Here is a 27,483-nt window from a genome sequence, read left to right as displayed (position 1 = left end):
TTAAGACACAACAAAACAAATTTATTTGAGATAAAAAATGAAATAAAACTAAAATATGTTTTTGATATGTATACTACTATTCCAGGCAAATCTATCATATTTGTCCTTGTTGCTCCCTTCATCTCTTAGACATTTACATCTGCATTAATACTATAAACACCCCTATAATACCCCTCTATATTCATGTTAGACACTGTTGTCTTCTGCTAATAGGTTTGTTTTGGGTAGAGAGTCAAAGGCAGAAGCTGTTGCAACTCTAATATAAAAATCTACACTAATATCGAGAATAGAGAGGCCATGCAGATTCAGCTTTCTTTCTATGAATCCTTGATATCATGATTTCTGGTGGATTAAAAAAAATATCTTATTCAGTGTGATTGATGTGAAGTGTCAGAAAGACGGTAACTTGATAAAGGTTGATAAATCTTTTGCTGACAACACAGCCCTCTGATAATGGTGATGGCTTTTTGTTGTGCTGCATGTACTCCATAAAGATACAATGGAGCAATTTCCCATTATTATGATTAATATATAATTAATGTAATAATTGCTCTATCCATTATTGGACCTTTCAAAAGCAGTCTGGGAAAGGATCTGTCGTGTCAGGCATCAGGAGAGAAAAAAAAAAACATGACACATGATCTGTCCACCTTAACAGATATTTATCTTATGTTCATTTCATGGTGGACAGGCCAGATTATTTTGATATGCACCTCCACACGGACACAGGAATGATTTGTTGAACCCTGCATGACTAAAAAACAAGCCTAACTCACAGGAGAAGTGACAACGCAGCATATTTTCATTTCATTTTTGCACAAATGTCAAATGCTAAAATCTATTTTTCTCTTTTCACAGCCTTCACGCTGTTGTTAACCACATATTCATGAGCAATAGTGCATCTGTCACATTACAAAGCCCAGTCTTCCATCAGCAGGTCCATTACAGTGGCATTTTTGAGAAATATAGATTTGATCAACAGCCTTTACTGTAAAGGCTAAAACAAATCTGGTAACTAACGAGGCTCTGTCTCACTTTGATTAAAGATGATAAGGTTCCTCAAGGCTGGATACCACACTTCTTAAATTGTATGTGTGTGTGTGTTCCTTGAATTAACTTACATGCTTATCAAATGAGGAATGTCACGTGTGGTGCTTCAGTAAAAGGCCCATGACCAGCCCATGACATCCGCAGGACTGTAGACCGTTTAGGAGTGTGTGTGGGTGTGTCAGATTGGGGACAGAGTTGGGTTAAGATTAAGATAAGGTTAGGTTAACGGTAAGGTTGAGGTTAGGTTATAAGGTTGAATTTAGGCTAAGGGTAAGGTTAGGGTTGGGTTAAGGTTAGAATAAGGGTAAGGTTAAGATAAGGTTGAAATTAAGATTGGGTTATAGGTAAATTGAAGGAGTGATTTATATTTATTCGTCCCAGATGAGACTTGTGTGTGTGGTTGTGTATGTGAGTGTGTGGTTGAGTGTGTGGTTGTGTAAAGGTGTGGTTGTGTATGTGAGTGTGTGGTTGTGTGTGTGAGTGTGTGGTTGTGTGTGTGAGTGTGTGGTTGTGTAAATGTGTGTGTTGTTGTGTGTGTGAGTGTATGGTTGTGTAAATGTGTGTGTTGTTGTGTGTGTGAGTGTATGGTTGTGTAAATGTGTGTGTCGTTGTGTGTGTGAGGTTGTGTAGTTGTGTGTGTGTGGTTGTGTAGTTGTGTGTGAGTGTGTGGTTGTGTATGTGGTTGTGTAGTTGTGTATGTGGGTGTGTAGTTGTGTGTGTGAGATTGTGTAGTTGTGTGTGTGGTTGTGTGTGTGGCCGTGTAGTTGTGTGTGTGGTAGTGTAGTTGTGTGTGTGGTTGTGTGTGTGGTTGTGTAGTTGTGTGGTTGTGTATGTTGGTGTGTGGTTGTGTGTGTGAGTGTGTGGTTGTGCAAATGTGTGTGTCGTTGTGTGTGTGAGGTTGTGTAGTTGTGTGTGTGTGGTTGTGTAGTTGTGTGTGAGTGTGTGGTTGTGTATGTGGTTGTGTAGTTGTGTATGTGGGTGTGTAGTTGTGTGTGTGAGATTGTGTAGTTGTGTGTGTGGTTGTGTGTGTGGTTGTGTAGTTGTGTGTGTGGTAGTGTAGTTGTGTGTGTGGTTGTGTGTGTGGTTGTGTAGTTGTGTGTGAGTGTGTGGTCGTGTAGTTGTGTGTGTGGGTGTGTAGTTGTGTGTGTGAGTGTGTAGTTGTGTGTGTGGGTGTGTAGTTGTGTGTGTGAGAGTGTTGTTGTGTGTGTGAGTGTGTAGTTGTGTGTGTGGGTGTGTAGTTGTGTGTGTTAGTCTTTCACAACACGTTTTACACGATTTCATCATCATGCGCACAGTTTGGAGGGTAACGCCCCTTGGTGGGACCTTTTTTTTCCCACCACACTGGACGCTGATTGGCCCGCTCCGATGACGCCATGCCTGGTATATATACCACCACTTCCTCGTCGCGTCCTTCCCCTCTACCCCGGCTGTTAGCGCTGTGTGAGTGCGCGTGTGCTCCTGAGCTCGCTCGGCACACGTTCTATAAAAAAAAAAAATTAAAAAAAAAATTCAAAACATTTAAAAAAGCCAAAAAATCCTTTTATTTTTTCCCCCTTTTTGTAACAAGTCGGTGAAGCCGGAGCAGACACCCGCGGGCCGGACGGTAACGTAGAGAAGAAGGAAGCGGCTGCGGTTAACTCGAGTGTTTCAGTCGACGTGTTCAGGCCAAGTAACGTTAAATCTCGCTTTTATCGTTCGTGTGTCAGGTTGAACCGACATTTTAACACATTGGTTTTACTTCATTCCACCCGAGAAACACCGCAACTGACAAGCCAACGGTTGCTAACGTGTACCACCCCCGAACCGACGCGACGCTAGCGATCGTTAGCTTCGTTTTGTAGCCGAAACTTTTTTTTTTTAATTTTCCCAGTTAAGGTTAAACTAGCTTCGCCCGAGTGTTTAGCTAGTCTCCCCATCCCCCCCAGCCGACGAACCATGAACCCCAGTGCTCCCAGTTACCCCATGGCCTCGCTTTACGTCGGGGATCTGCATCAAGATGTGACCGAGGCCATGCTGTACGAGAAATTCAGCCCCGCCGGAGCCATCCTCTCGATCCGGGTCTGCAGGGACATGATCACCCGGCGCTCGCTCGGTTACGCGTATGTGAACTTCCAGCAGCCAGCGGATGGTATGTATCACCTCTCAAATGTGTTTAAACGTAAAAGGAATGTGTGCGTTTTAAATGACAGTCTTGACAAGTGAGAGCGAGCCTCCCTGCACTACACGTGACTGCGGCCGACATGTTGTCAGGGGGTCTCCTCAGTTGAACCTCCCCAGCAGTGGCGTAGCAGACACGGCGCCACATCCTGCCCACCCCACCCCAGTAATGTAGCAGAGGACTGCTAGCTGGCAGCACTCAGTGGGGTCTTTTAATCGCTGATGTATCAGGACAACACCCAGACTGTTCGACCGAATGTGCTGACAGGTTGCTTTGTAACCATTTAGGCATATAGAAGTAACTTTGAAATGTCCGATCAGAGAAAATCGACCCTGTATAATGTCCATAAAATTGGTTCTTGGACAATTTAGAGTTAATGTCTGACGTTTTCCTGATATCGTATAAGGGGGCTGGCTGGGAAAGTAAAATGTCCAGAGCAGCTGACTTGGACATTTGGGTTTTTACACACAACTTCTCTATAAACAATAAGAAGAGTTCAGTGACTGTCTGAAAGAAGCGGTGTACCCCAGAAAACCAAATATCAACCCTCCACATAACTTTATCTGCATTCTAGTGATAAGAGCACAGATCTGCATTTACCTTCTGGTTCTCTTGGGCGTGTTTTTGTGTTTTCACTGAGATATATTCTGTTGAGCCTTTTACACTAAGAGCCTCTTAATATACAATGTATTAGATGGGTGCCACGTACTGTAGATGGAGTGTGATACTATTATTGTATAACACTGCAAACTTGAAAGCTCAACTGGATTTTGCCAGAGTTTGCTAATACAATTGTGCTGATATATCTGTGACCAGGATATCCCAGTTTGTAATTCTACTCCATAGGAAGTGGATGAATTCATTAACACCCACTGTCAAGCCACCCTGGAGCAAGAGATTAAAGGATAGCCGACACCTTTAGTACTAACAAATGTAAATGTTTGCAACAGCAGTGAAACCATCATCATCTTTTTAATTGGGTGGTGGGGAGAGAAACTCGAAGATCCAGTTTTCTGTTATTTAGTTTCCCAGCAGCCACAATCCCACCTTTAACATATGTGGCTGTATCCAGCACTTGAAAATTCAGATGTTCCAAAACCCTAAACCATGTCCATGTGTTTGTCCCTGCAGCGGAGCGTGCCTTGGACACAATGAACTTCGATGTGATCAAGGGGCGGCCTGTGCGCATCATGTGGTCGCAGCGTGATCCATCATTGAGAAAAAGTGGCGTGGGAAACATCTTCATCAAGAATCTCGACAAGTCCATTGACAACAAGGCTTTATATGACACCTTCTCTGCTTTTGGCAACATCCTGTCATGCAAGGTATAAAACCCGTGGCCATCTCAGCCTAGTTACTAACTAACCTTGAAATGGGGGGATGGTCAACTGTTCCTGCTGTGGTTTTGCATTGGGTGTTAGCATATTTTGCATGTGTGTGTACCATGTAAATGTCCTTGTTTTGTCTTGACTGTAGAGACATGAGAAACAAATGTTTTACAATGACAAAGCACTCAGGGATACCAGTCATCCAGCTGATACCATAAACCTGTATTCAGACATGAACTCCTCAAAATGTTCAGAAAATTAGGTCTGTACTTTTTCTGGAGTTTGTTTTTCAGATATGAAGAACGCTGAAGGAGGTTGTCAGGGTCACTCGTGTTTCTAACAGGAAAATATCCAGAACATTCAATCAAGGGGGTTGGGGTCTGGGTAGAAAATGTAGGAGGCAGGACATAACGTACATAACTACAGCTCTGAAAATAAATTTTCTTTACAACACATCTAGAACCGGTGTCTGCCCATATCGCCAAAAACTCGTGAATCTCAATTACTTGAAGTTGACATCTTCATTGGATTTTTGTTGCGTGTTACAAACTTCGACATGGCCACTCGCTTACCATGAATTTTCCAGATATTTTTCTACTATGGGCTCACAATAAAAAGTTCTGGAAAATGTCCAGAGCAACTGACTTGCACATTTGCAGTCTCACATATAGCCCCCCTGAGGAAAATGTCCGGTTTGAAAGCAGCTTAAGAGTCATTTTTTTACGCTGGTTAAAACCAATAATAGATTAGAGTGTTGTGGACATGGCAGTTGTGGGAATGCAAAAACATACAAGTTAAGTGCATCAAAGCTTATATTGGGTGGGGTCTGCAAGGCATACGAGGAATGTTCCCTTACCTAAATAATGATTTTGTATGTAAACTAATATATAGTATCTTATCTTATATTGAGGCTCCCAGAGCGACCCTGCAATCGGTGGTCAGTTTATAAAATCGTCTGGAATATTTCAGGTTTAACATACTATTACTGCATGTGTGTGGAGCTTTAAACAAATGCATGTGTTTCCTCCCTCTAAGGTGGTTTGTGATGAGAATGGCTCTAAAGGCTACGGCTTTGTGCATTTTGAGACTCAGGAGGCAGCCGAACGAGCCATTGAGAAAATGAATGGCATGCTGCTCAATGACCGAAAAGTGTAAGTGAATGTCTTTAACCAGTTTTAAACTGTTTTGAGTTAGTTTGTTAACATGAAAATGAATTATTCAACCTGGTCTGTTGGGTTTTATAATGATGCTTGAGTTTCTTTACAAATGTGACTGAATAACAAGATGTGTGCAAAATAAAGACTGTTGTGTGCATTATTTATAATACGTTGAAGAATCTTAATGATATTAAACTAACTCAAAGTCCACTAAACAATTAGATTTTCTGTTGTAATGGCCAAAACATTTTATCCCTTATTTGCATTTAAATTTAGCTAAATGTCCATTTCAATGCAGATTCGTCGGGCGCTTCAAATCTCGCAAAGAACGCGAGGCTGAGCTGGGTGCCAGAGCCAAGGAATTTACAAACGTCTACATAAAAAACTTTGGTGATGATATGGATGAGGAGAGCCTGAGGGAGCTCTTCAGTAAATATGGTGAGTCAGGCAGGCCATATTTCACTGGACTCTTTGAAATGACTCTGCTCCTGAACATGCATATACAGTGTTTTAGATCCTCTGAAGTAAAAGGTTATGGTGGTAAATAATGTTGCTGTGGTTGGATCTCTCCGTTGTCTAGGAAATGCCATGAGTATCCGCGTCATGACTGATGACAGTGGAAAGTCTCGAGGCTTTGGGTTCGTCAGCTTTGAGAGGCACGAGGACGCCCAGAAAGTAAGATGAACTAGATTTTTTTCTGACCACCAGGAAACGTTTAAAAAATTTCTGCCCTAAACGTTGATGTGGTTTTCTTGGTTGCTGTAGGCAGTGGATGAGATGAACGGCAAGGAGATGAATGGAAAACTGATCTATGTCGGCCGAGCCCAGAAGAAGGTCGAGCGGCAGACTGAGCTGAAGCGCAAGTTTGAGCAAATGAAACAAGATCGCATGACTCGCTACCAGGTACTGTTTCTTTTTCCAGCACAAATTGACCAAATCAAAACCAAAGCATACAGCTTGGTTCAACATTACTACCTGATATTGACAGTTTTGAATTCCATGATCAAATCATGTTCATATTCTTATACGTTGTCTGGTCAGTCACGAAAAATAGCAGCTTTGTCAAATTCAGTGCTCCTTCTTCAGTAGTTTGCACTGGCCAAAATAGCTGCAACAGTGACTGTAGTTCATGGGCCCCACGTTTCACCATAGACTCTGGGGATAAATATGTACTACAGACAAGAAAATGTATTGCATTATAAAGGAACAATCTATAAAGGAACATCTAGCATTACCATTAGAAAGCAAAATGTTTACACCCTTTCTATGTCTTTTTTTTTAGGGTGTCAACTTGTACGTGAAGAACCTTGATGATGGACTTGATGATGAACGCCTTCGAAAGGAGTTCTCGCCATTTGGCACCATAACCAGTGCAAAGGTAAGACTTCAGCTGTTTTCTTATTTTATCCATCAACTGTTAATAGAGATGGATGACTTCACTTCCACACAAGTAATGAATCCAAAATATCCTGGATATTAACACGTAGTGACGTCACACCGATACACAAGCTCAACCAATTTTCGAGTTTGTTTCAGCTGTCAATCACTTTCTACCTTGTTATGTAACCAAACGTGCTGGAAACGTGAAAGTACATTAGTGTGATAAGAACTACCTAAAATGACAAACGAAAAAATATATTTGACTTGTACTTGAGTTTTTTGTATGGCCCATCTACTAAGATGGAGTAGGCAGGATTTATGACTTGTACTGCAGCCAGTCACCAGATGGTGGCCGAGACCCATCTTTATATACAGCCTATGATTTTATCAGTAGCTGAGTTGGTCATCACCACTGAAACTCTGTAGCTACATAGTTAGTATGTGTACTATGCATACTATTGTTACTATTTGACGTGCAACTGATTTAATTGGATTCTCCTCTCAGGTGATGATGGAGGGTGGGCGCAGCAAAGGCTTCGGCTTTGTCTGCTTCTCGTCTCCAGAGGAGGCCACCAAAGCTGTGACTGAAATGAATGGACGCATTGTAGCCACCAAGCCGTTGTACGTGGCCCTGGCCCAGCGGAAAGAGGAGCGTCAAGCCCACCTGACCAACCAGTACATGCAGCGCATGGCCAGCGTGCGGGCTGTTCCAAACCCAGTCATCAATCCTTACCAGCCCGCTCCACCCTCTGGGTACTTCATGGCAGCCATACCTCAGACCCAGAACCGTGCCGCTTACTACCCAGCTGCTGGTCAGATGGCCCAGCTGCGACCGAGCCCACGCTGGACCACCCAAGGAGTCCGGCCACAGCGTGAGTATCCCTCTATCACTGCGTATATCGATAGTAATCTGACAAAAACTGTTTGTACTTGTACATGATGCCACCATGTTTTTCTGCATTCATAGACTTCCAGAACATGCCAGGTGCCATGCGTCCCTCAGCCCCACGGCCTCAGTCCTTCAGTACCATGCGGCCTGCGTCTCAGGTGCCTCGCATGATGTCCACCCAGCGTGTTGGTCAGTCCCTTATCCTCAGTCAATAGCTTTTTAGCTGCAAAGCAAATATTGTTCAACTGTATGGCTGCTTCTTGTATCTTTTATATAAGCATGTCCCGTTGTTGGCTCTTCTCCCTGCAGCTCAGTCTATGGGGCCCAGACCAGCCTCTGCAGCAGCTGCAGCTGCCGCTCCGGTGCGTGGAGTCCCTCAGTACAAATATGCTGCAGGAGTCCGAAATCCCCAGCAGCACATGAATGCTCAGCAACAAGTCGCCATGCAGCAGGTAGGAATGCACATTCCATTGTTCGGCCAGAACTCACCTATTTTGTCCTCTAGTTGCAAAAATAAAGTTGAGTGTGGATGTGCTTTAAAAATCTTCGTGTCCCTCAGCCTGCTGTCCACGTTCAGGGACAGGAGCCTCTGACTGCCTCCATGCTGGCCGCTGCTCCACCACAGGAACAGAAGCAGATGCTGGGTAAGATTCAGCAGTAGCTCTTCCTGAGAGTGTACCATTTAGTATGTACTACTTCTATCCTCAGGTGCCGTATGTAACATGTATTTACATGGTGTTCTTTCTATAACTTGGGACTGGTGTTGCTGGATTTATCCATCTAAGACTACATTTTAGCATTTGGCCCTTGGCATGGGTTGATTACATCCTGACTTGACTTGTCTGTTTATCACTCCTCTAGGTGAGCGTCTTTTCCCACTGATCCAGAACATGCATCCCAGCCTGGCCGGGAAGATCACTGGCATGCTGCTGGAGATTGATAACTCCGAGCTGCTCCACATGCTGGAGTCTCCAGAGTCTCTCCGCTCGAAGGTCAGTTCACTGATATTAGAGCTCAAATGATTACATCAGTCAGATGATTTTTTATAGACTAATATTGTCTAATTAAAGATATTTTTGTGATGGGGAATATGTAACACAAATTGTGAAATACATAAACTTATTACAAACAAATGAAAATTTAGCTTTGTGTCAAATTTGAGGAAATGATGTGCTGCTGCTAACATTAGTTCATTTCATGTTTGTAGGTGGATGAGGCTGTGGCTGTGCTTCAGGCCCACCAGGCCAAGGAAGCTGCCCAGAAGACTGTGACAAATTCAGCTGGTGTTCCAAGTGTCTGAACTCAAGGTACGAATTTAAGGAGAGGACATCAAGAAGTTACAGCTCATTACTCACGTTACACTAATACTAATAGTGGATTGAACTGTGACTACTGTGAATTTACTGTTCTCACTGTAAACGTATACAGTGTATTTATATCTTATTTTTGTGTTTTTACAGGAATGGGGAACCTTGAGAATAACTTCACCGATGGGGGAAAACAAAAACAACAAAAAAAAGAATCTAACAGTGAAAAAGTAAAAAATACACAAAACAAAGTAAAAAGAAGTCAAATAATATGTTAAAAAAGCAACAGAAACGAGTCTCCAGTCAGGCTCATCATAAACACCAGGCGAGTTTCGCTGAGTTAAAAAGAGAAAATGCACAAAAAAAGAGAAAAATTTAAAATTAAAAATGATGATTGAGGGGTTTTAGAAGAGTTTTGATTGAAAGCGTTCCTTTCTGCCATTTTATCCCTATTGAATGTTTGTTGCTTGCTTGAATAAAACTTACAAAATGATCAGTATGTGTCAGTTCATGACTGTGGGAGATGGTTATTGATGAAATACTGAAGTATGAGCCCTGATTTGATTTAAAGGTCCAGTGTGTAACATTTAGATGAAAGGAAACTATTGGCAGAAATTGAATGTAGAATAATCCTCATGATGTTTTCACTAGTTCGTTTCATCTGAATTGTATGAATTGTAGTTTTCTTTACCAAAGAAAGGGCCATTTAAATACTTAAATACCACCATAGCCTACTAAACTGAAGGCTACCACAGGTTCTTTTTCATGTTTGGAAGTAGAGGGTGAGGGGTGTTCAGCTGCAACACTTTCAACACTAGATACCACTGAATTCTACACAGTGTACCTTGAAGTGGTGGAAAAGGTTATAATGATAACGTGATGCTTTTTCAGTTTTCCTTCCTCTGGTGTAGCTTAACAGGTCGACAAATTTAAAACAGCCAGAAGTCTCTGGTAAAGGTTGCTCCTCTCCCCCACAGACGACACAGAAGCTCCTGAAACACCTTGTCTGTAGTCTGGCCGATACTTCCACACCATCATGATGTCATGATAATGCATGACCAGTGGCTAGAATGGCTTGCTCCTTTAACAAGGCTAGACACTCACAATTGCTTGCTGATGGGGTCTTTGCGGTCATGACGTAGCCTACTCTGATTCATCGGGCTTTCATCACATGACCACTTTCCGGCATTAGCCTTGGTGACAAGTGAATGCAACATGGATAATCAATACCAGCTGAAAAGGCTGTAATGCAGTTAATTCTGTGTTTCACAGTGAAACAACTTTGTAGCAGAGGAGCCATTATTCTAGCAATCTGCAACAAAAGACCAAATGCTTCCTGTTAACTCTGGCAAGTGTTTGCTTTCCTGTTTCAACTGGCATGGGCATATCCAGTGTTGGTGAGTGGTCACTTGATATGCATCTTAATGCCTGTTAAGTAAGAATGGATGGAAATTAAAACTGATGCAGTGACAAAATGCTTGTGTGGACAGAAATCGTTAAAGTTTGAAAATGCCATTTTAGGTGTTATGTGGTGGTATGGATGTAGCCAGAGACCAAAAAGAGGAGCCACAGAAAAATACAGTATTAGGACCGTGATGCGTTTTTGAATATTGGAGCATGTAAACCTTTCCAAGTAATAATTCAAATTTAAATTATGAACCTGAATACAAGCAGAATATCTTTCCTTTAAATTCTCTAAAGTAAACAGATAAATCACCCTTCCTTTATATACACCCAGGCAGATGAAAAAACAAATACAGTTCAATACCATGATGTGTTCCAAGGTTTTTAATGGTGCTTTTGGACAAAGAAAATCAGTGTTAACAAGCACAGAAACACATTTTTATGTGGTGGCACTTTCATGCAAGCCGCTCCATGAACTCAGTCCTTGATGGAGAAGATGATGGTGTGGTGGCACGTTTGCATGTTTTTTGTAAAGACGGCTTGTTTAGTTGGAGATGCTGCGGGTCTTCTCCATCAGCTTTTGGACGAGGGCCTCCATCTGCTGCTGGAAGTTCTCCACCACGGGCTGTACGTTGGCAGCCAGGGGCGTTATGTGCTCCTCGAATTTGGTGGCAGCGGCCCTCAGCTGTTCCTGGATCTGAGTGGCCAGTGGCTCCAGCTGGGTTTTCCTCTCCTGCATGAAGGTCCTGTGGAGTGAAACACAAAGATGAACCATCATGTATGCAAACCAGGCAAGCACATGTTTGACCTGCATTTAGGCTTTATGGAATCACCCAAAATATTTTTTTTATGTGAAGAAAAATTCAAACTAACTTGAGCTTTAACAATAAGAAAATCTGTCCAAACAGTTCAGCTCTGGATATTGTTGAATATACATACGCTGTCTGAGTGCCGTTCAGATTTTTACTGTGTATTTTCTACCTCTGGCAGAAGTAATATTCATCATACTGTATATGTACCAAAAAAAATCTCAATTACTAGAAGATTGTTTATATTTGATGTATTTCCTTGAGTAAAACTACCTCTGTATGAGTAACAAGATCAAGTGTTCATTCAGAATGGACCCTGTTTGTGTCATATTGACTTTTCTTATCAACATGTATTAATTTGAACTGCTTAATTTTCTATATCATTTACTGTATAATGATCATAATTAAATAATAATAACTTAATGTAACTAACAACTAAAACTTCTGTAATACTGTAGAAATATGATAGAAATAGCACTAATATCTTGTACTTGAGTAAATGTACTCTGCACTGGTATATAACAAAGGATGAGGTCCGGTGTGATAAGCAGCAAGAAGATGTGATCATCCTGAACTCGAGTCACAACATAACGTTGACCTGGTGTGTGAGGGTGGTGGCACCGAGGGGTCGGTGTACTCACTGAGCCTGGTTGGCCACATCCTGGTTGGTGAGGAACGCAGTCACATCCTCGGTCATTTTGTTCTTCAGATTCTCAAAGTACTGAGTGATCTTTTCCAGATCAGCAGCATCTTGTGCAAAGCTTCCTGCGGGTTTCCAAAGACAGAGAAGACGAAGGAGTCAGTAAAGGAGAAAGCTTTATTTAATTATTACATCAAACAGCAGAGTTGCACTTTCAAACAGTAACTGTGTGACGGTCGTACCTTGTGCCAGAGCAAGCAGGGCGACAGCTGCAATGAGGGAGAATTTCATGGCTGGTGAGTGGAGGAGACCTGCAGAGACAAACACTGTTCAGTTCTTGTTCTGTGTGCTTGTTCATCTTCCCTTTTATTTCCCCTGGATCTCGTCACAAACATCTTTCACACGGTTTGTTTTTCAGATCTCAGATGACCTCTTCCTCCTCCTCCTGTTGTTCAATCAGATGACTCACTGATAAACGCTTCCAAGAATCCCAGTTGAGTTGATCTTTTTTGTTTGTTGTCACATGGTTGTAAGATAAATATTGCCCCAGCGTAAATGTGCTCCCGTGTGTTTGTCCACATCCCACGCGTTAACTTTAATCTTTTTCTGGCTTATCACAGACACGCTGCAGTTCAGTGTGAACCTTGAGTTGTTAAAAGAATTTATCACAGATAAAGTCAACAAAAGAAAAAAAAAATCCCCCTCTGGTTTTTTTTATTGCTTTGAGGACTGAGCACCAAAACAAATGTTTAACCTTATATGTGTTTAAAAAAAAAAAATTAGCATTTTCTTTTATTAATTATTAGATATTTAATGTAGAAGAAGAACAAAGAGTAGAAACTTCTGTTGTGGAGAATAAATTATTTCTTGTGTTGATGTATTTCTCTAATGTGTTAGTCCATATTTAATTAAGGCTTTTTGTACAAAACTGAACATTGTTGTTTTCTTATCTATACTGAATTCCTTGTTGTACGTTTGTCTTCAAATCTGAATGTTTTAAACCCATTTTTATTTTTTCGTCAATCAACAGCAATGCTCTTTGAATTGTATTGGATTTGTTTGTTTAATTTATTTTAATTTAATCATCAACAGACTTTTTATACCACATCCCATCCATTGATTTTGTATTTATTTATTTTTCACAATTAACTTGTGTAAAATGCTTTAAAGCTGATGAACAAATGAGACTGGACAGGATTAAAGGTCATTTGTCACAATAACATGGCTCACATGTAGTCACAACTAGTTTCACATGAATGTTGTTTTAAAAGGTAAATTAGTTGTAAGAGAAGATTTGAAAAGCCAGTTCTGCATTACAACAAGAAACATCCACGTAAACTACAGTGTGCTGTTTTTAACAAATGCACAAGACCACAAGAAGTCTGTTCTTTAGTAACACAATGGTTCTTCATAGTGATTTTATATCCATGACATTTAAATGACATTTTCAACATTTGTGTGCTGCCTCTTTTAAACCTCTGTGAGACAAAGCTTAAAAAACATTGAATAAAGATCTTTACAAAAAATAATGTGATTTCAACTCTTTTCAATTCACCTTTCCATTAAAACGATTAAAAGTGACAATGATGAACATTTTACTTTCAAATAATCAAATTACGATCCAAGTTTTTGTAAATACCCAAAAGAAGAATTGTGTGTCCCAGTGTCTCGTGTGGATATTTAAATGGATACAAACTCACCTGTAACGCAGGAGAAGTTGGACCGGATGGTGCCGAGCTGTGGGACTCTCTCTCCTCTTATGCTCCAGCTCGGTGATGCAGCAGGGTGGTACTGTGAATGTGATTGGACAGGATAAAGAGCTGAGACGTTATTGGACGTTTGTGACAGTGAGGGAATCACAGCACTGACCCTTGCTGCTCATGATGCCACCTGGGCAAACCGAGCCAAAGTCCAACAGTCCCTCTGCTGACTGTCCTACCTCCGTCATGAGTGTTCATCTTATCACGTTGATTAAATGAAACACTTCATCAGCAGCAGCGTCACTGTTACGACAGTGAGGACAGATTTGTTGGTTACGAGAACAAATTCAATAACAAATAAGAGAACTGACAGAATGTCTTGTGATTTGTTTCTATTGTCTCGTTCTATTGTCTCTTCCTAAGATTGTACTTGGGGATTAAAAACTTCACTTCATAATTTTTAGTGTCTGATGTCACTGCTCTTATAATGTGAAGCATATTGTAACTTTTTGGTAATAAAAGTGCTCTTTGAATAAAATTTATCATGATTTAATCAACCATTGAAAGGGGGGACGAGTCATGTTTGTGATAATGATCAGGGTCTTTCCACTTTCTTATTTCTACTGTTTTTTAAAAATCACATTTATTAATTCTGATTGCATAGTTTGAATTAGATTAAAAAAGTAAATGTACACTTCACCGACCAAAATCCAGTTTTAACAGCAGGAAGCAGGAAAAACATTTTTACTTGTGTTATGACTTAGATTTTTATTTTGAAGCGTCATCGTGAACTTCTGTCTCAGCCTTGACAAATAAGTGCATGAAGAATAGAGATTAAAAAATACTTCTGTCTTCAGGCCTCTGCCAAGGCCCAACAGTCACATTTAAATCAACTAGATTCACAATTTTATTTGGATCTGCACCAAAATTTAATGGTTTCTCTCCTGACCCATATCACATCCTTCCACCAAGTTTCATAGAAATGGATAAAATACTGTTGAAATGTATTTAAAATGGTCTGAGTGAGTTGTCACTAAGTTGTACTTTGGAGGAAGGGGTCATGAATTACAGTCAACATGTGGATGTAAACCTTCTACCTTTGCTTTACATCCAGCAACGTGTTATTGACTAGTTAATCTTTATAGTCGTCATAAAGCAATTATTTCTCAACCCCAGTCACTCATAAACAAATTCATTCAGGAAAAAAAACTGATTTAGATACAAAAATATGGGGATCCAACGTGAGCTGTTTGATCAAATGTGGATGATTCTCTATTACTCTGGAAGGAAATTGAATGTTTAACAGTCAGATTTAAATTAAAACCAGATGTGAGGATGTTTTTAAACCAGAGAATATTCTCTGTGTCCAGGTCCCGTTCACCACGAGCCTGGACTCACCCGGTGAAAATGAATCCAGTTGTTGACGTCCTTCAAACACATCCTCTAAAGATAAAGAAAAACACACTGTCACATAAAGATGACACAGAACACGACACTGAGGTGTTGAAGTGGGATTAAGAACAAACTGTGTCAAATGAGAAAACTTGAAACTGGATGTGAGTAGTTTCTGATACAACAAATACTGAATGAAAACATGAGAAGAGGTGAAACTAGGCCCCTTTTCAAAGAATTCACACCGAGTAAATAATAGTAAAGGTCATCCACAGTTATTAGTGTTGGTTCAGGCATGCCACAGAATGAAACCTCTTTACCACTTATTTGTTTTACCAAGTGTTAATGAGTAAAAATAAACTTTAAATACACCAGGAAAAGTCTTAAACATCCTCAACTATCTATCTATCTATCTATCTATCTATCTATCTAAATGGAAACAATCATTATAGTTAAAGTACTTCAAAATGTTATTTAAATATCTCACTTGAGTAAATATAATTTTTTTGGTCATATTTTACAGGATTTCGTTTTGTTAACAATGTCTGTTGTTTACTATACTGATAATTTAACAATAAGAAGAAATGGAATAAAGCGTTTCGGTCAGATGATCCTCTGTGGCAACCTTGTGTGAAACCTCTTGCACATTAAAGTTAAATGAAGCCTGGTTTATTCCTTTAACTTGATTGTGACTACATGACTTTACCCCTGAAAGAAAAACACGGCAGCTCGGGCAAACTGAGCATTGGATTAAAGGAGATTAAATTGCATTAGATTGGTCCAAACGTCATGTGAACATAAAGCAGTGAAGCTGAGGTTAATCACTGATGTCATGAAATGAGAGGGTGTCCTCCAGTGAGCCTCATTATAATCATGATATATGTCTGTTTCTTCCTCTGCTTCTTTCTGTTGTCGCTCACTCCGTAGTAAACAACATCAACGGGCCTCATCTTTGTCCGCTCTGAGATTTTCAGTCTCACACTTTGCTGTAATATCTTTTGAAATGTGTTTTTTAGTGGAACCAGATGTACAATGTCTGAATCTTTATTATATTGCAGATTCAGCTTTAAAAACAGAGAGAAAAAAAAACTACATTCAATCAAAAGCTCCCGAGTTCCTGCTCTGAACTTCTCTGGCTTCCTCCTAGGCCACAGCGACGATGAAAAATTACACAAGGCCCAAAAAGTCGTAAAAAAAACCTCCTAGGAACCGTGAGAGGAGGTCCCATTTCCTCCTTCAACTATTTGTTTTGTACGAGGTTGGTGGTCCCACTGACTCACAGTTAAACCCTTTAACTACTAACTAACTACAATCTCAGTTTCTGTCTGAGTGTGTTGAAGAATAACCCGAGTTTCTCACCCTCTCTTGACTAAAGTGAGTTATTGTGTCTGCAGGATTTAATCACATGCTTCAGGCTGCAGAGCTGGAGCCTGAGCCCTGACTGGAGTTGTTCTCTGTTGGAGCCACAGGAGAGAACAGAACAGGCTCAGATTTCTTGGCTTGATATTTCTCTGACTTTCCACTGGTGCCTTCACGCTCTGTGGAAAATGCAGGAAATAAGACAACAACATGCATGTAACTTGCTGAACTTCATATCCCAGTTTGATAACGAATTTGCAGAAATGTGGCGTTTACGTGTCTATCTATAGATTGCACTGGTATGTTATAATTACAGCATGTTTTCCATTTTGTTTATTATACTGTTGATTTTAATTCAAAATAAAGCTCAGCAGAACTGACATGCCTGTTTGTTATCGACTCAAACAACAATGAGAAGAAGACGTGTTTTTTTTATTGAAATCAATACACAAACAAACATCTAGAGCCACTTTGCATTTGGATGTCGATCACTTCAGGCAATGATTCAGCACATATGGCCTATTTGTGGCCCGGATAAAATGGATGTTGGCTTAATGTGACCCGGTAAAACAATTGTGGCCCTTTGTTGTCAAACATTCAGTTCTCTAGGCAAGGTGTCATCTGGATATGGCACCTCTGGTTGACATGAGGTATCTATTTGCTTCATTGTGGCCCAGACCAGCAAACAGGAGTGAACCACCATCATTTCATGGTGAGTATGTGGGCACAATTGAATTAGTTGGAAATCTGAGCGAGGAAACAGAATCAGCTTTATTTGCATTGTGTGTACACATACTAGGAATTTGACTCCAGTGTTATTTGCTCTACACTAACAGGAAAAACAGACTCCAAAATAAACATAACAACTGTACAAATAGAGTGACGCTGTACAAGACAGTGGTGCAACAGGACACAAACATTTAATCACTATGCAGATATGATGGAACTGTGACCAGAGGACAGTGCAAAGATGCTGGAAGAAATGTATGGTTCACTCATATACATGAAGTGAATAACACAACCGTAGTGCATTTGTGTACAAATAAATGACATTAAGTGAAGTTTGTTTCAAACATAAATAACAGACTGAAAGCAAATATTACTGTGACCAACATTGTCCTGAACTGTAATAACCAAACATAGGGTCAAACTTATGATAACTACACACACACACACACACACACACACACACACACACACACACACACACACACACACACACACACACACACACACACACACACACACACACACACCTTTGTGACTAGAACATGTGGAGGTTCTGGTGTGTAGCTGTTTTCAGTGAGTGTGGGGAATCCCCGGGGTCAGTGAACGCCTCCTGTGTCTGGGGCAGCCTGGCAGTGAGGATGAGGAGCTGCGGTGAAATGTGTCGAGGACTCGGCTCGATCTGCTCCATGAGGCGGTGACTGACTCCAGCCCGATCACACGCTGTCCCCCCGGCTCTCACACTCCGCGTCCGAACCCGAACCCGTCCCGCAGATCGCCGCACACCCCCCCCGCAGCCCGGACTCCGCAGACGTTACGTGTGGACAATGGAATCTAACCTTCTCCCGGACAGTATCCGCCCTCAGCGGCTGCAGCCGGGTATCGGGTTCGGTTCGGGACCCACCGGAACCCTCCGCTCCTCGTCGCTCCGGCCCGGGGTCACGGTCCCCATCGCGCCGCTGCTGCCCTCCCCGGCCTCCCTGGCCGCGTCCTGCGGGCCTCCCCCGCCTCCGCCTCCCCTGCAGCTCCACAGCCTGTACGGAGGCATCGGGGCCGGGCTGGGGCCGGGGGCTGCCGGCCACTGTAACCCGGGGAACCCGGCGGTGCTGAAGGAGGCGGTGGAGGCTGTGGTCCGCAGCTTCGCCAAACACACACAGGGCTACGGCAGAGGTAACGTCCCGCGGTGCTAACACCCCGTTAACCCGGCTAACCAGCATGTTTTATCGGATGTTTCAGGTCGGTGCTGGGGAGGGGAGCTGGAGCAGAAAACCACTTTTAGCTGCGCCATTTGTTTGGGAATAGATCAGCAACGTAAAAAAAGCACACACTACATTCCTGTGTTTAGTTCCACAGCTTCAGATATCACATGTGTCTAGTTTCACCTTGTAGATAAAACATTTCCACTTAATGAAACATCTCCATCAGGTCTTTCTTCTCATATTTACACAACCTTTGCTTCATTCACCTCATTACAGGATTAACTACCACGGCTCCGGTTTACATCTGCGAACAATAAACTATTATACACATACATGAACCACTTCACATTGATCTCACTTTACACTGGACATAATACAAAAGTGATCCTGCACCGTTCCATGTGATACATATTATTCTAGTGACGTTAATTAACCAAAGGAAGTTGTTATCAGTTTGTAAAATCAGGTTTTAAGTTCTTTTAATTGAGAAGAATTGAATTTATTCATCTCTCAAAATGCACCCAGAAACCATCCATCACAGTATAAGTAAAACCAGATGGATGTCGTTCTTCTCCTCTTACTCAGAATAGCTTGAATTTTTGAAAACGTAAACATTTGTTTAGGAACAAACAGGGCAGGGAATCACAGGGTAAGTCATGATACATGATACTGGGCCCACGATAATATCACGATACAGCGTTCTGCAATAACTGATGTATTGCAAGACAATCATTTAACTATATGATATCTGTTAACTGAAGAAGAATTCAAAATTGTATGACTTATGTAGTTATTCTTTGCAGTTTAGTGTCAGTTTCACAGAGTTTGACTCAAAATGAGATGAAACAATGTGCAAAAAAGTGCATAAAGTCTTATGTTAGTTCTTCTTTAGTCTTTAAAAAACAAAATGTTACTGAGCCCTTACTCCAGGTAAAATAACCTGAAACTTGCAAAAGTTCAAACTATATATAACTAAATAACTAAATATTTATTTTTGCTGTCAGCATATTGATAATTGTGTCTCATGGGTAGTCTTCATGTCATGAGAATAATCACAACAAAAAAACTGAAATTGAAACAAAACCATAAAAAAGAAATCTTTCATTGCATCATATATCAATATTATATGGGAAAATGGGCCCCACTAGATAATAATACTGTATAATGATAAGGGTAAATATAAATAAAATACTAATGATACTAGATTAAATTTCCTTTTAGTTAAATTTACAACAGAATTAATATTTAGCTGAACTCTGTGTTTCTTGTCTGATGATCACCTAATGATCTTTGTTCACTCATCTGTATTTAGCTTGTTGTTTATCACTGTAACACACTGTAGGAGGCTTAAAACCAACTATTAGACCAAATGCTGCAATAATGTTGGGAGTCACAGCTACTACAAGTGTAGTGTGCTAATAGGATTTATTTCCAAAAGATTGTCCCTCCCGTCTTTCCCTCCTCGATCCCATTTAGGCTACTTAACACCGTCAACATTGGCAGCGCCATAAAGACAGCACACTGGCTTTATTTGTGTCCTAATTTCTCTTGTTGCTCCCTGGGGGAAGATGAGGATGTTTGGTAAATTGTTGCAAACATTACAAAATGCTCGGCTCCATTCAGTGCATTAACTTTCAAAAGTACAACTGTCGGCTTTGACATCATTAAGTAACCTGTGATGAAGTGTCTGATACAAACATGTATGGAGTGGTTAGTAAACTGCAGGAGTTTACCACTTCCATCTGTCTGCAGACGGCCTGAAGTCACAGATCTCTTCTTTTCCTGTTTCTAGTTTTTTAGTTTGAAAAACCAAATTAGCTTTATGGCATAATGCCATGAGTGTTTATAATTAGTTGCAGTCAGTTTCACAGTGCTTGTTTTCAACTGTGGAAGGAGGGTCTTTCGACTTTATCCGGTGGTCAAAGTCATGTGTCGTGTAACTGCTGCTCTGTGGGTCTGAGCCTTGAGCAGTACCATTGTCACTTTATAATATATCATCCTCCACTATCTCCCAGTGTTTCCTGACTCTTTGTCCTTTAGATTAAAGGAAATGCTCAAAACATGATACAAAAACCAGACTGAAACTGACGATCTTATCACAGCCTCTGTTTTGAGGAAACTAATGTGCATGTACAACATATGCAATAGCTCGCTACACATCTAGTCCCAACTTGAGATAAACATTGAATTTTTTATTTTAAGTAGAGCACATTAAAGATTCATGTCATGTGTTGTGAAGCGTCTTACTTCATATTCAGCTGAAAACAAGAGAAACAGTTTATAGTGAGCATTTCACTGTCACACAGTAAAAGCAATAACATCTTGGATTGCACATAAGTGATTTGCTGTGTGACGTCGGGATATGTTTTCTATTTCTATGTTCGTCAAGGCTGCAGCTTTGAAAACAACTGATACAGATCAGGCTCCAGACTCTGTGTGTGTGTCTAAGGGAGACTTAGTTTGTCTGTGTCCATATCAAACAGCGAGAGCTCAGCGGGAAAGAGCCGAGAGGTGACAGAAGTGAAAGAGACCTGGATAATGATGGCTGCGCTCACAACTCCCCGCAGACCCAGACCCAAATCGTTATTTATGGCTCAGTTTCTTTGTTGCAGTTTCCTCTTGGAGGAACACATGAATGCAACTTTTGCTTATGAAAGTTCGGGGCTGAGGGTGTGTTTCTTTAAGTGAGCAGCTCCACTGAGGTGATGCAGTATTTCCTTTAGGCAGCCACATAAATATTTTCAGGAAAATCCCCTGGCATCCTTGAAATGACCTTCCCCCCAGCCCATCCATCTTAGAGAGGATGTTACAGAGCACGGCCAGAGACAGACGGCACTTAAGCTGAGCACAAAAAGCATTCCGATTTCCAGCCACTAAAATATTTTACTGCTAAATAGGGTTAATAATAAAAGTCTGATTTGATGTATCTCAGTGTGACAGTTTATTTATATCTGTTCCCTGCAGTAAACGTGGTGGAGGCTTTACAGGAGTTTTGGCAGATGAAGCTGACCAGAGGGGCTGATCTGCGCAACGGAGCTTTAGTTGTTTATGAAATGGTCCCGTCCAACAGCCCGCCATATGTCTGCTATGTTAGTCTTCCAGGAGGCAGCTGCTTCGGAAGTTTCCAGGTACAGTAACTGCACTGTTTCTATGTGATGGAGAAATCCTTCATGCTGTGTGAAAAATGGTCATTCCATGTTACAAAGTTACAGAATCCAAACATGCCTGCAACCATCACATCCTAAAGATGGATCCAAAATCAAGACTAGAAAACAGTAAATTAGGATCTGTGCACATTGTAGCTAACATGACATATTCTGTATGTTAAGATGGACAACACGTCTCCGCCTCCTCCCACTATTCAGAAATGAAGCCAAATTCTCCAAGATGCAAACGCTGCCATCTTGCACCAATGATGTCATTTGGAGACATGAATAAACATCTTTGTGATAAGAACTACGTAGAATGAAAAAAAACATCTTTGTTTCATCCATATCCCATCCTCTAACATGGAGGAGATTTGGTTTATACTATGTCTTTTTATGCAGCCAGCCAACAGACAGCAACCAATATGCTTTAGCTTCCTTTTTGGGGAACCGTCATGTCGTCCATCTTTATAGACAGTCAAAGTTGGATATAAACACTGTTGTTCTCCAGCCTTCTTCACAGTACATCTGTATTTCTGCTTGTATCTGACCGCTGATGCATGTTTTGTTCACTGTTTGACAGTTCTGTCCCACCAAAGCAGAGGCAAGACGCAGCGCTGCCAAGATCGCCCTCATGAACTCTGTTTTCAATGAACATCCCTCCCGTCGCATCACAGACGACTTCATTGAGAAGAGCGTGAGCGAGGCTCTCGCCTCTTTCAATGTAAGTTACGGTAACTCGCTTCAAATTGTTGTTAGTTGTAGTATCAAGCTGTTGGTCAGTGGGAAGCAAAGTCACATACAGATTTCTGGACCTCCATACTGGTACTATAGAGCAGCTCTATGTGAGAATACAAATGTCCGAGTCAGTTGCTTTAAACGTGTCTGACCTCGGACAATCTCCCTCTGCCTTCCTCATATGTGAAGTTCATGTGTGACTTGGACGAGCTCCCCGAAAGACTCGCTTGAGTCAAGATGGCTCCAATTTAGTTCTATCAAAAACAGATGCAATAAATCTCTTGAGGAAGAAAACTGATTTACGGAAAATACAATTCTGAAAGCAAAATATTGAGGATGTCACAGAGACATTAACAAGATACTCTGTGTTGTAAACAAAGTTGCTCAATGCAAACGCGGAGCGTATCTTTAAGTCTTTGGCAACGTGTGGATTAGATTTTCTTGCTCATAAAACATTGCTAAGCTGATGTTTATTAAATATTGAAAAAAAATCTGCATTTTTTTACCAAACATCAATAGATCAGAAGAAGAGCGTGAAACCACTGGGAGGACTACAGGGTACATTAACAATATCATTGTGCAAAAAACAGTACATGCATCAGAAATTGTAGTTATCCTCCTCACTGTCTGAAACTGACGTCAAAGTCCAAGTATATACGTGAGCCATGAAATACTATATGAGTCAAGCAACACACCATATGCTCATTAACCGCTTGTTGTGCTTCACAGGGAAACAGAGAGGAGGCCGACAATCCCAACACAGGAATTGGAGCGTTTCGCTTCATGCTTGAGTCCAACAAAGGAAAATCCATGCTGGAGTTTCAGGTGCATATAAATCAGGAATGTCTGTGTCGTGTTAAGTCAAATTTGATGCTCCTTAGACACAGCAACGCAGCTCGTGGGCGTCTAGTGTGCACATACATGTAGTTACAGCCCACATGTGACCTTAACATCTTGACCTCATTTCTAACTGGAATGTAGAAGGCATGGTTTGAATAACTGAATTACTAAATGTTGTGTGCTGTGAAGAGAGTTTGGTCTCACGCTGGCTCTGCTGTGTTTGTGCCTCCAGGAGCTGATGACTGTGTTTCAGCTACTGCACTGGAATGGAAGCCTCAAAGCAATGAGAGAGCGACAGTGTTCCCGACAGGTACTGAATGTGATCCTCGCCCACTTCCCAGACGGGTTCAATTATCCAAGTACAGTGGTGGTTTTCAGTGAAGTAATTACATGACAGGTCTGTACTGTTCCACATAGATCACCCATTTCTCCCTCTCAGCATGAGAGCAGCGGCTGGCTGGAAAATAATAAGGACACCAAAGAGGAAGTTCTTTGTTAATTCTAACGTTCCTGAACTAGAATTAAACCCACTAGAGCCCATACCGCCGCCAAGGTCCAACCTCCCATTAAATTCAACCAAAGTGCACCAAATTACACACACTCATAGATATCAGTCCTCTAAATATGCCTTGTTTTTTACTGTACTGTTCTTTACCCTAGAATGGGGCCTTTATATTTAAATACTTCATATTTACATCAACGGGGTCCTCTCTATGGAGGCTGCCATGTTTTTTTTACAGTAGTTTAAACTCTACAAACTGAACACCTTTTGAGTTTTTATGAAAACTGAAGGCCTCCACAGGTTCTCTCATGTTTTGAAGGGGAGGGTGAGGTGAGGGGCATTCAGCTGCAACATGCAATTTCATTACTAGATGTCACTCAATTCTACACACTGTCCCTTCCAATATTTGCATGCGCACAATATAAATAATTTAAAACGTGTGCAAGTTAATCATAACAATGCCTGTAAAATTGATAGTAACAGTAACCTGTAACCTTCAAAGTTTAGAAAATATAACTTTAGTTTAACTTCTGAGAGTTTAACTTCTAGGTTGGTTACCTGACATGTGACGCACCAAAGACATTATTCTTCACCTGAAAAGTAAATAATATAAATAACACTGCTTATTTACACTGCAGAAGATGTAAATGACTCTCTCATCTATATGACTGAACTTTGCAGGAGGTGCTGGCTCACTATTCCCACCGGGCTCTGGACGACGACATGCGCACTCAGATGGCGGCCGACTGGGTGAACCGCGAGCAGAGCGTGGCGAGCACCATTGCGCAGGAGCTGGCCTCCACAGAGCGGGAACTGGAGGATGCCAGACTGGCGGGCAGAGAACTGCGTTTTTACAAAGAGAAGAAAGACATCCTGATGTTAGCCGTGGGTCAGCTCAATGCGGCCAACACCGCCACCCTGCCATCACGCTAAACCTGGCACATGGAATCATGCTTTCACACTCCACAGGATTCCTGGTAACAGTATTGAACATTTCGTCTGATTTAAAAAAAAAATCCTTTGTATCATATGTGTCGTCACGAGGACCAGGTAATCAGCCCTTGATTCTACAGTATGCACATCCCACCACAAAACAAACACCCGCCACTATAGCTGTTACCTCTTTGTGCCTAGTGATTACAGGAAAACTACTTTTTTATAAACTACTTGTAAACTTGGCGAACCAGCTTACGGGGTAATACATGTTTTTGTTCTTTATTTCAGACTGTAAGAAATATAACCTGCCTTTCATGTGTGAATGTACAGGTCATGAGGTAAAATGACCAACAAAACCAAACACGTATGAGGTAAAGATCATTTGTAAATCAGATCAATGTGTTTGTTAAGTGTTTTGGGAGCGTTCACTTACACTACATGCAGTCAAAGTGGTGAAAAAGTAGCAAAAGAGAATACAAACAAGAATCTCAAAAGCCTGACAGCAAGTAACTTGTGACCACTAATAAACAGATCATTTTAAAACAGCAATTAAAGGGATAAAAAAATCCCTTATAATGTAAGCACAGCACAAAGTTTAAGTTGGCGACACTATTGAAATAATTCTTCAACAGGAGACTGATCCGACAGCAGCTCAGGTTTTAAAAAAATCCAATGGGGGACCATCGCTTTGTTTTATCTATCTTTGTTTGTGAACTATTCTAGCGTTCATTATATACTCGGTGACCATGACACTAGCTGAATGTTTATTCTCAGTGCGCTCTCAACCACACGAGCTGTTCAGGTGATAGGATTTCGCCGTGATACAGTTTGTGTTTGTCATGTGGAGGAGATCAGAAGAGCTGGCAAGAGTCTCATCGACGACAACAAACAGCCACACAAGGATCGAAGTCGTGGCTTTTTAACAAGATGATTTACCATGTGTGAGTCACGTGTGAGTCATTGTCGTCAATGCTAAATAGCACCAGTGCTTGTGGTTTATGGTTTTCATGATATTGGAAGCAGAGTTCGGTTCTTAGCTGTGCTGGTGAACGTCCACAAGCTAAAATGTAACTCGCACTTAATCACCTTTTGAATATTTTACATAGAAGGACCTGATCTGTTTTATACTGTAAATGTGATATCCTTTTATTTCCCTGTATAACATATCTAAAAATGTATTTTTTATTACATTATAAGAATGAAGGCATTTTAAAGAGTCACCTTTTAAAGACCCCATGAAAGGGGAGTGAGAGTTAAATTGATAAGGTTCAGCTCTGGTTTGAAAGAAAAATGTGGGCAGTGAGTTATGCGAGTTAAACAGCGGGAGGGCTCGTGCTTCTGCTCATTGTTAGATTGTCAACAGCAGAAACTGATTACATGAAATGTTGGCCGCCTGCAAATAAAAAACAAAGGGGGCAGGAAGGTTTGTAGGTTTAAAGCCAGATCTGTTTTAATATTCTATTGCCGTATTTCTCTCTGGGATCATTGTGCCTTCAAGTAAATTGGTAGCCTGTTGTGGTTAGACTCATTAAACTCCATTTAATTGGGTCTTTAAAAGTTAGAGCTACTCTGCTTTACGTCTTTTGTCTTACATGTAAAGGTGATGTTACATTACATGTTGTAGCGTGCAGATTACTCGCTATATTACTGTTACAATACCTTAATATGTTCTTATGAAGGATTTATTAAATCTCACTACGTTTGTTATACATTTATAACCATTATATATTGTTGATTTGGTACTTGGCTCACAAAATATGGATGCAGCAAGAATTAAGCAAAGATTGATTTTCAGTGATTGTATCGTCCCGTGAAGCGATTTTAAGTCCGACTTCATGCTCTAGTGCTGGTGCACTCGTATCTAGTTTTTAAATGAGCTGGTTACAGGAATGAGGCTGGAGATCTTGAATTATGTGTTTTTGCATTTTTCCTCTAATTAAGATGCTTATTATTATTGTGTGTTTGATTTCTGACAACAAGCCATTAATATCAGAGCTCCATTCTTACAAATGCCTTTGACCTTTCTTTGTGATCATTATCAATGAAGACTTTTTAAAAACAGTATATTTTTTGCTATCCATTTTTATAAAAAGCAACCAAACTTGGGCTTTTCATCTTTTGGCTTTAATGCATGATGTTGTTGATTAATTTCTGTTTTTCTATGTTTCATATTCGATACAGTATTGTTTTTGAAGTGTTCCTGAAGACACTTATTGTATGTATTTTCTATGAACATTTTGTATTTCATGTTTATAATTTTAGTAGATTTATACGATGTAATAAATTGGCTGATACAAAACTTTACTGGTTTGTCATGTCACTTTTTATGCTGTTTAGTACAAAGATTATTATTGTCATTTATAACAAGGAATAAGTAATGAGATTGCAAATGATTTAATTGCTTTTCCAGACATTTTCGAAAAAGGTTCTGGGAATTACATATTATCGTTATGACCACACATCAATTCAAAATTAGAATATAATTTTCTAAAGACTGCAATACAATAAACTGCCCTTTTCATATAAGTACTGATGGGCAGATAAGGCAAAGTCCAAATAACAAAAAGATTATGTCTCCAATTAATCCGTATTTAATCTCTTCTCTTCTCTTCAGTGTTACCAAAACTTAATTACAGCAAGCTTAATGGACCCTAGCCTAATAATTATATCTCAATCAATCCCTTGCAGTACAGTGTATTGTTGCTTTACTTACCTTACACCACTGTACAAACATTCAAAGCTCTCTAAATTTAAATTCTTAACCATGACTACGACCACAAGCAGCCTGAGTCACGTAAAAGAACCATCATCAGCCACATAGAG

The 27,483-nt window shown here is 40.7% G+C and overlaps 3 protein-coding genes and 1 non-coding gene across 4 annotated transcripts; 3 read left to right on the top strand and 1 right to left on the bottom strand.

Annotated features, from left to right (window-relative positions):
- Positions 1 to 165: 165 nt before the first annotated feature.
- On the top strand, positions 166 to 9,762 carry pabpc1b (poly A binding protein, cytoplasmic 1 b). The gene is made up of 15 exons (XM_069516374.1): positions 166 to 1,652; positions 1,867 to 3,178; positions 4,340 to 4,533; positions 5,572 to 5,687; positions 5,992 to 6,131; positions 6,274 to 6,368; positions 6,459 to 6,596; positions 6,976 to 7,071; positions 7,579 to 7,945; positions 8,041 to 8,151; positions 8,272 to 8,414; positions 8,522 to 8,606; positions 8,824 to 8,954; positions 9,170 to 9,269; positions 9,423 to 9,762. Exons 2-14 carry the CDS (start codon positions 2,986 to 2,988, stop codon positions 9,260 to 9,262), a joined length of 1,902 nt encoding a protein of 633 aa, XP_069372475.1. The 5' UTR covers positions 166 to 1,652; positions 1,867 to 2,985; the 3' UTR covers positions 9,263 to 9,269; positions 9,423 to 9,762.
- On the top strand, positions 6,746 to 6,877 carry LOC138405971 (small nucleolar RNA SNORA5). Its single transcript, XR_011239642.1, has one exon. It is a non-coding gene; the product is annotated as a small nucleolar RNA SNORA5 (small nucleolar RNA).
- Positions 9,763 to 11,042: 1,280 nt separating the features above from the next.
- LOC109638865 (type-4 ice-structuring protein) lies at positions 11,043 to 13,969 on the bottom strand. Its single transcript, XM_020102046.2, has 4 exons — positions 13,823 to 13,969; positions 12,365 to 12,433; positions 12,124 to 12,247; positions 11,043 to 11,419 (listed from the first exon to the last, which is right to left on the bottom strand). Exons 2-4 carry the CDS (start codon positions 12,411 to 12,413, stop codon positions 11,218 to 11,220), a joined length of 375 nt encoding a protein of 124 aa, XP_019957605.1. The 5' UTR covers positions 12,414 to 12,433; positions 13,823 to 13,969; the 3' UTR covers positions 11,043 to 11,217.
- Positions 13,970 to 17,855: 3,886 nt separating this feature from the next.
- Positions 17,856 to 26,964, top strand: lix1l (limb and CNS expressed 1 like). Its single transcript, XM_020102032.2, has 6 exons — positions 17,856 to 18,469; positions 21,463 to 21,626; positions 22,228 to 22,368; positions 23,112 to 23,207; positions 23,455 to 23,532; positions 24,406 to 26,964. The coding sequence occupies exons 1-6, from the start codon at positions 18,127 to 18,129 to the stop codon at positions 24,655 to 24,657; spliced, it is 1,074 nt and encodes a 357-aa protein (XP_019957591.1). The 5' UTR covers positions 17,856 to 18,126; the 3' UTR covers positions 24,658 to 26,964.
- The last annotated feature ends 519 nt before the right edge of the window (positions 26,965 to 27,483 follow it).

The sequence above is a fragment of the Paralichthys olivaceus genome, chromosome 20 (genome assembly GCF_024713975.1).
Source record: "Paralichthys olivaceus isolate ysfri-2021 chromosome 20, ASM2471397v2, whole genome shotgun sequence".
Classification (NCBI taxonomy): Eukaryota; Metazoa; Chordata; class Actinopteri; order Pleuronectiformes; family Paralichthyidae; genus Paralichthys; species Paralichthys olivaceus.
The sequence above is the reverse complement of the archived record's forward strand: the minus strand, read 5'-3'. Positions and strand labels throughout refer to the sequence as shown.

Excerpts from the sequence above, each read along its gene's own strand:
- pabpc1b (XM_069516374.1), top strand. The coding sequence starts at position 2,986 with ATGAACCCCAGTGCTCCCAGTTACCCCATGGCCTCGCTTTACGTCGGG. Across the intron at positions 5,688-5,991 it reads CTGCTCAATGACCGAAAAGT|ATTCGTCGGGCGCTTCAAAT; the intron begins GTAAGTGAATGT and ends ATTTCAATGCAG. Across the intron at positions 6,132-6,273 it reads GGAGCTCTTCAGTAAATATG|GAAATGCCATGAGTATCCGC; the intron begins GTGAGTCAGGCA and ends TCCGTTGTCTAG.
- LOC109638865 (XM_020102046.2), bottom strand. The coding sequence starts at position 12,413 with ATGAAATTCTCCCTCATTGCAGCTGTCGCCCTGCTTGCTCTGGCACAA. Across the intron at positions 12,248-12,364 it reads CCTGCTTGCTCTGGCACAAG|GAAGCTTTGCACAAGATGCT; the intron begins GTACGACCGTCA and ends GGAAACCCGCAG. Across the intron at positions 11,420-12,123 it reads GATGTGGCCAACCAGGCTCA|GACCTTCATGCAGGAGAGGA; the intron begins GTGAGTACACCG and ends TTCACTCCACAG.
- lix1l (XM_020102032.2), top strand. The coding sequence starts at position 18,127 with ATGGAATCTAACCTTCTCCCGGACAGTATCCGCCCTCAGCGGCTGCAG. Across the intron at positions 21,627-22,227 it reads GCTGCTTCGGAAGTTTCCAG|TTCTGTCCCACCAAAGCAGA; the intron begins GTACAGTAACTG and ends ACTGTTTGACAG. Across the intron at positions 23,208-23,454 it reads AATCCATGCTGGAGTTTCAG|GAGCTGATGACTGTGTTTCA; the intron begins GTGCATATAAAT and ends TTGTGCCTCCAG.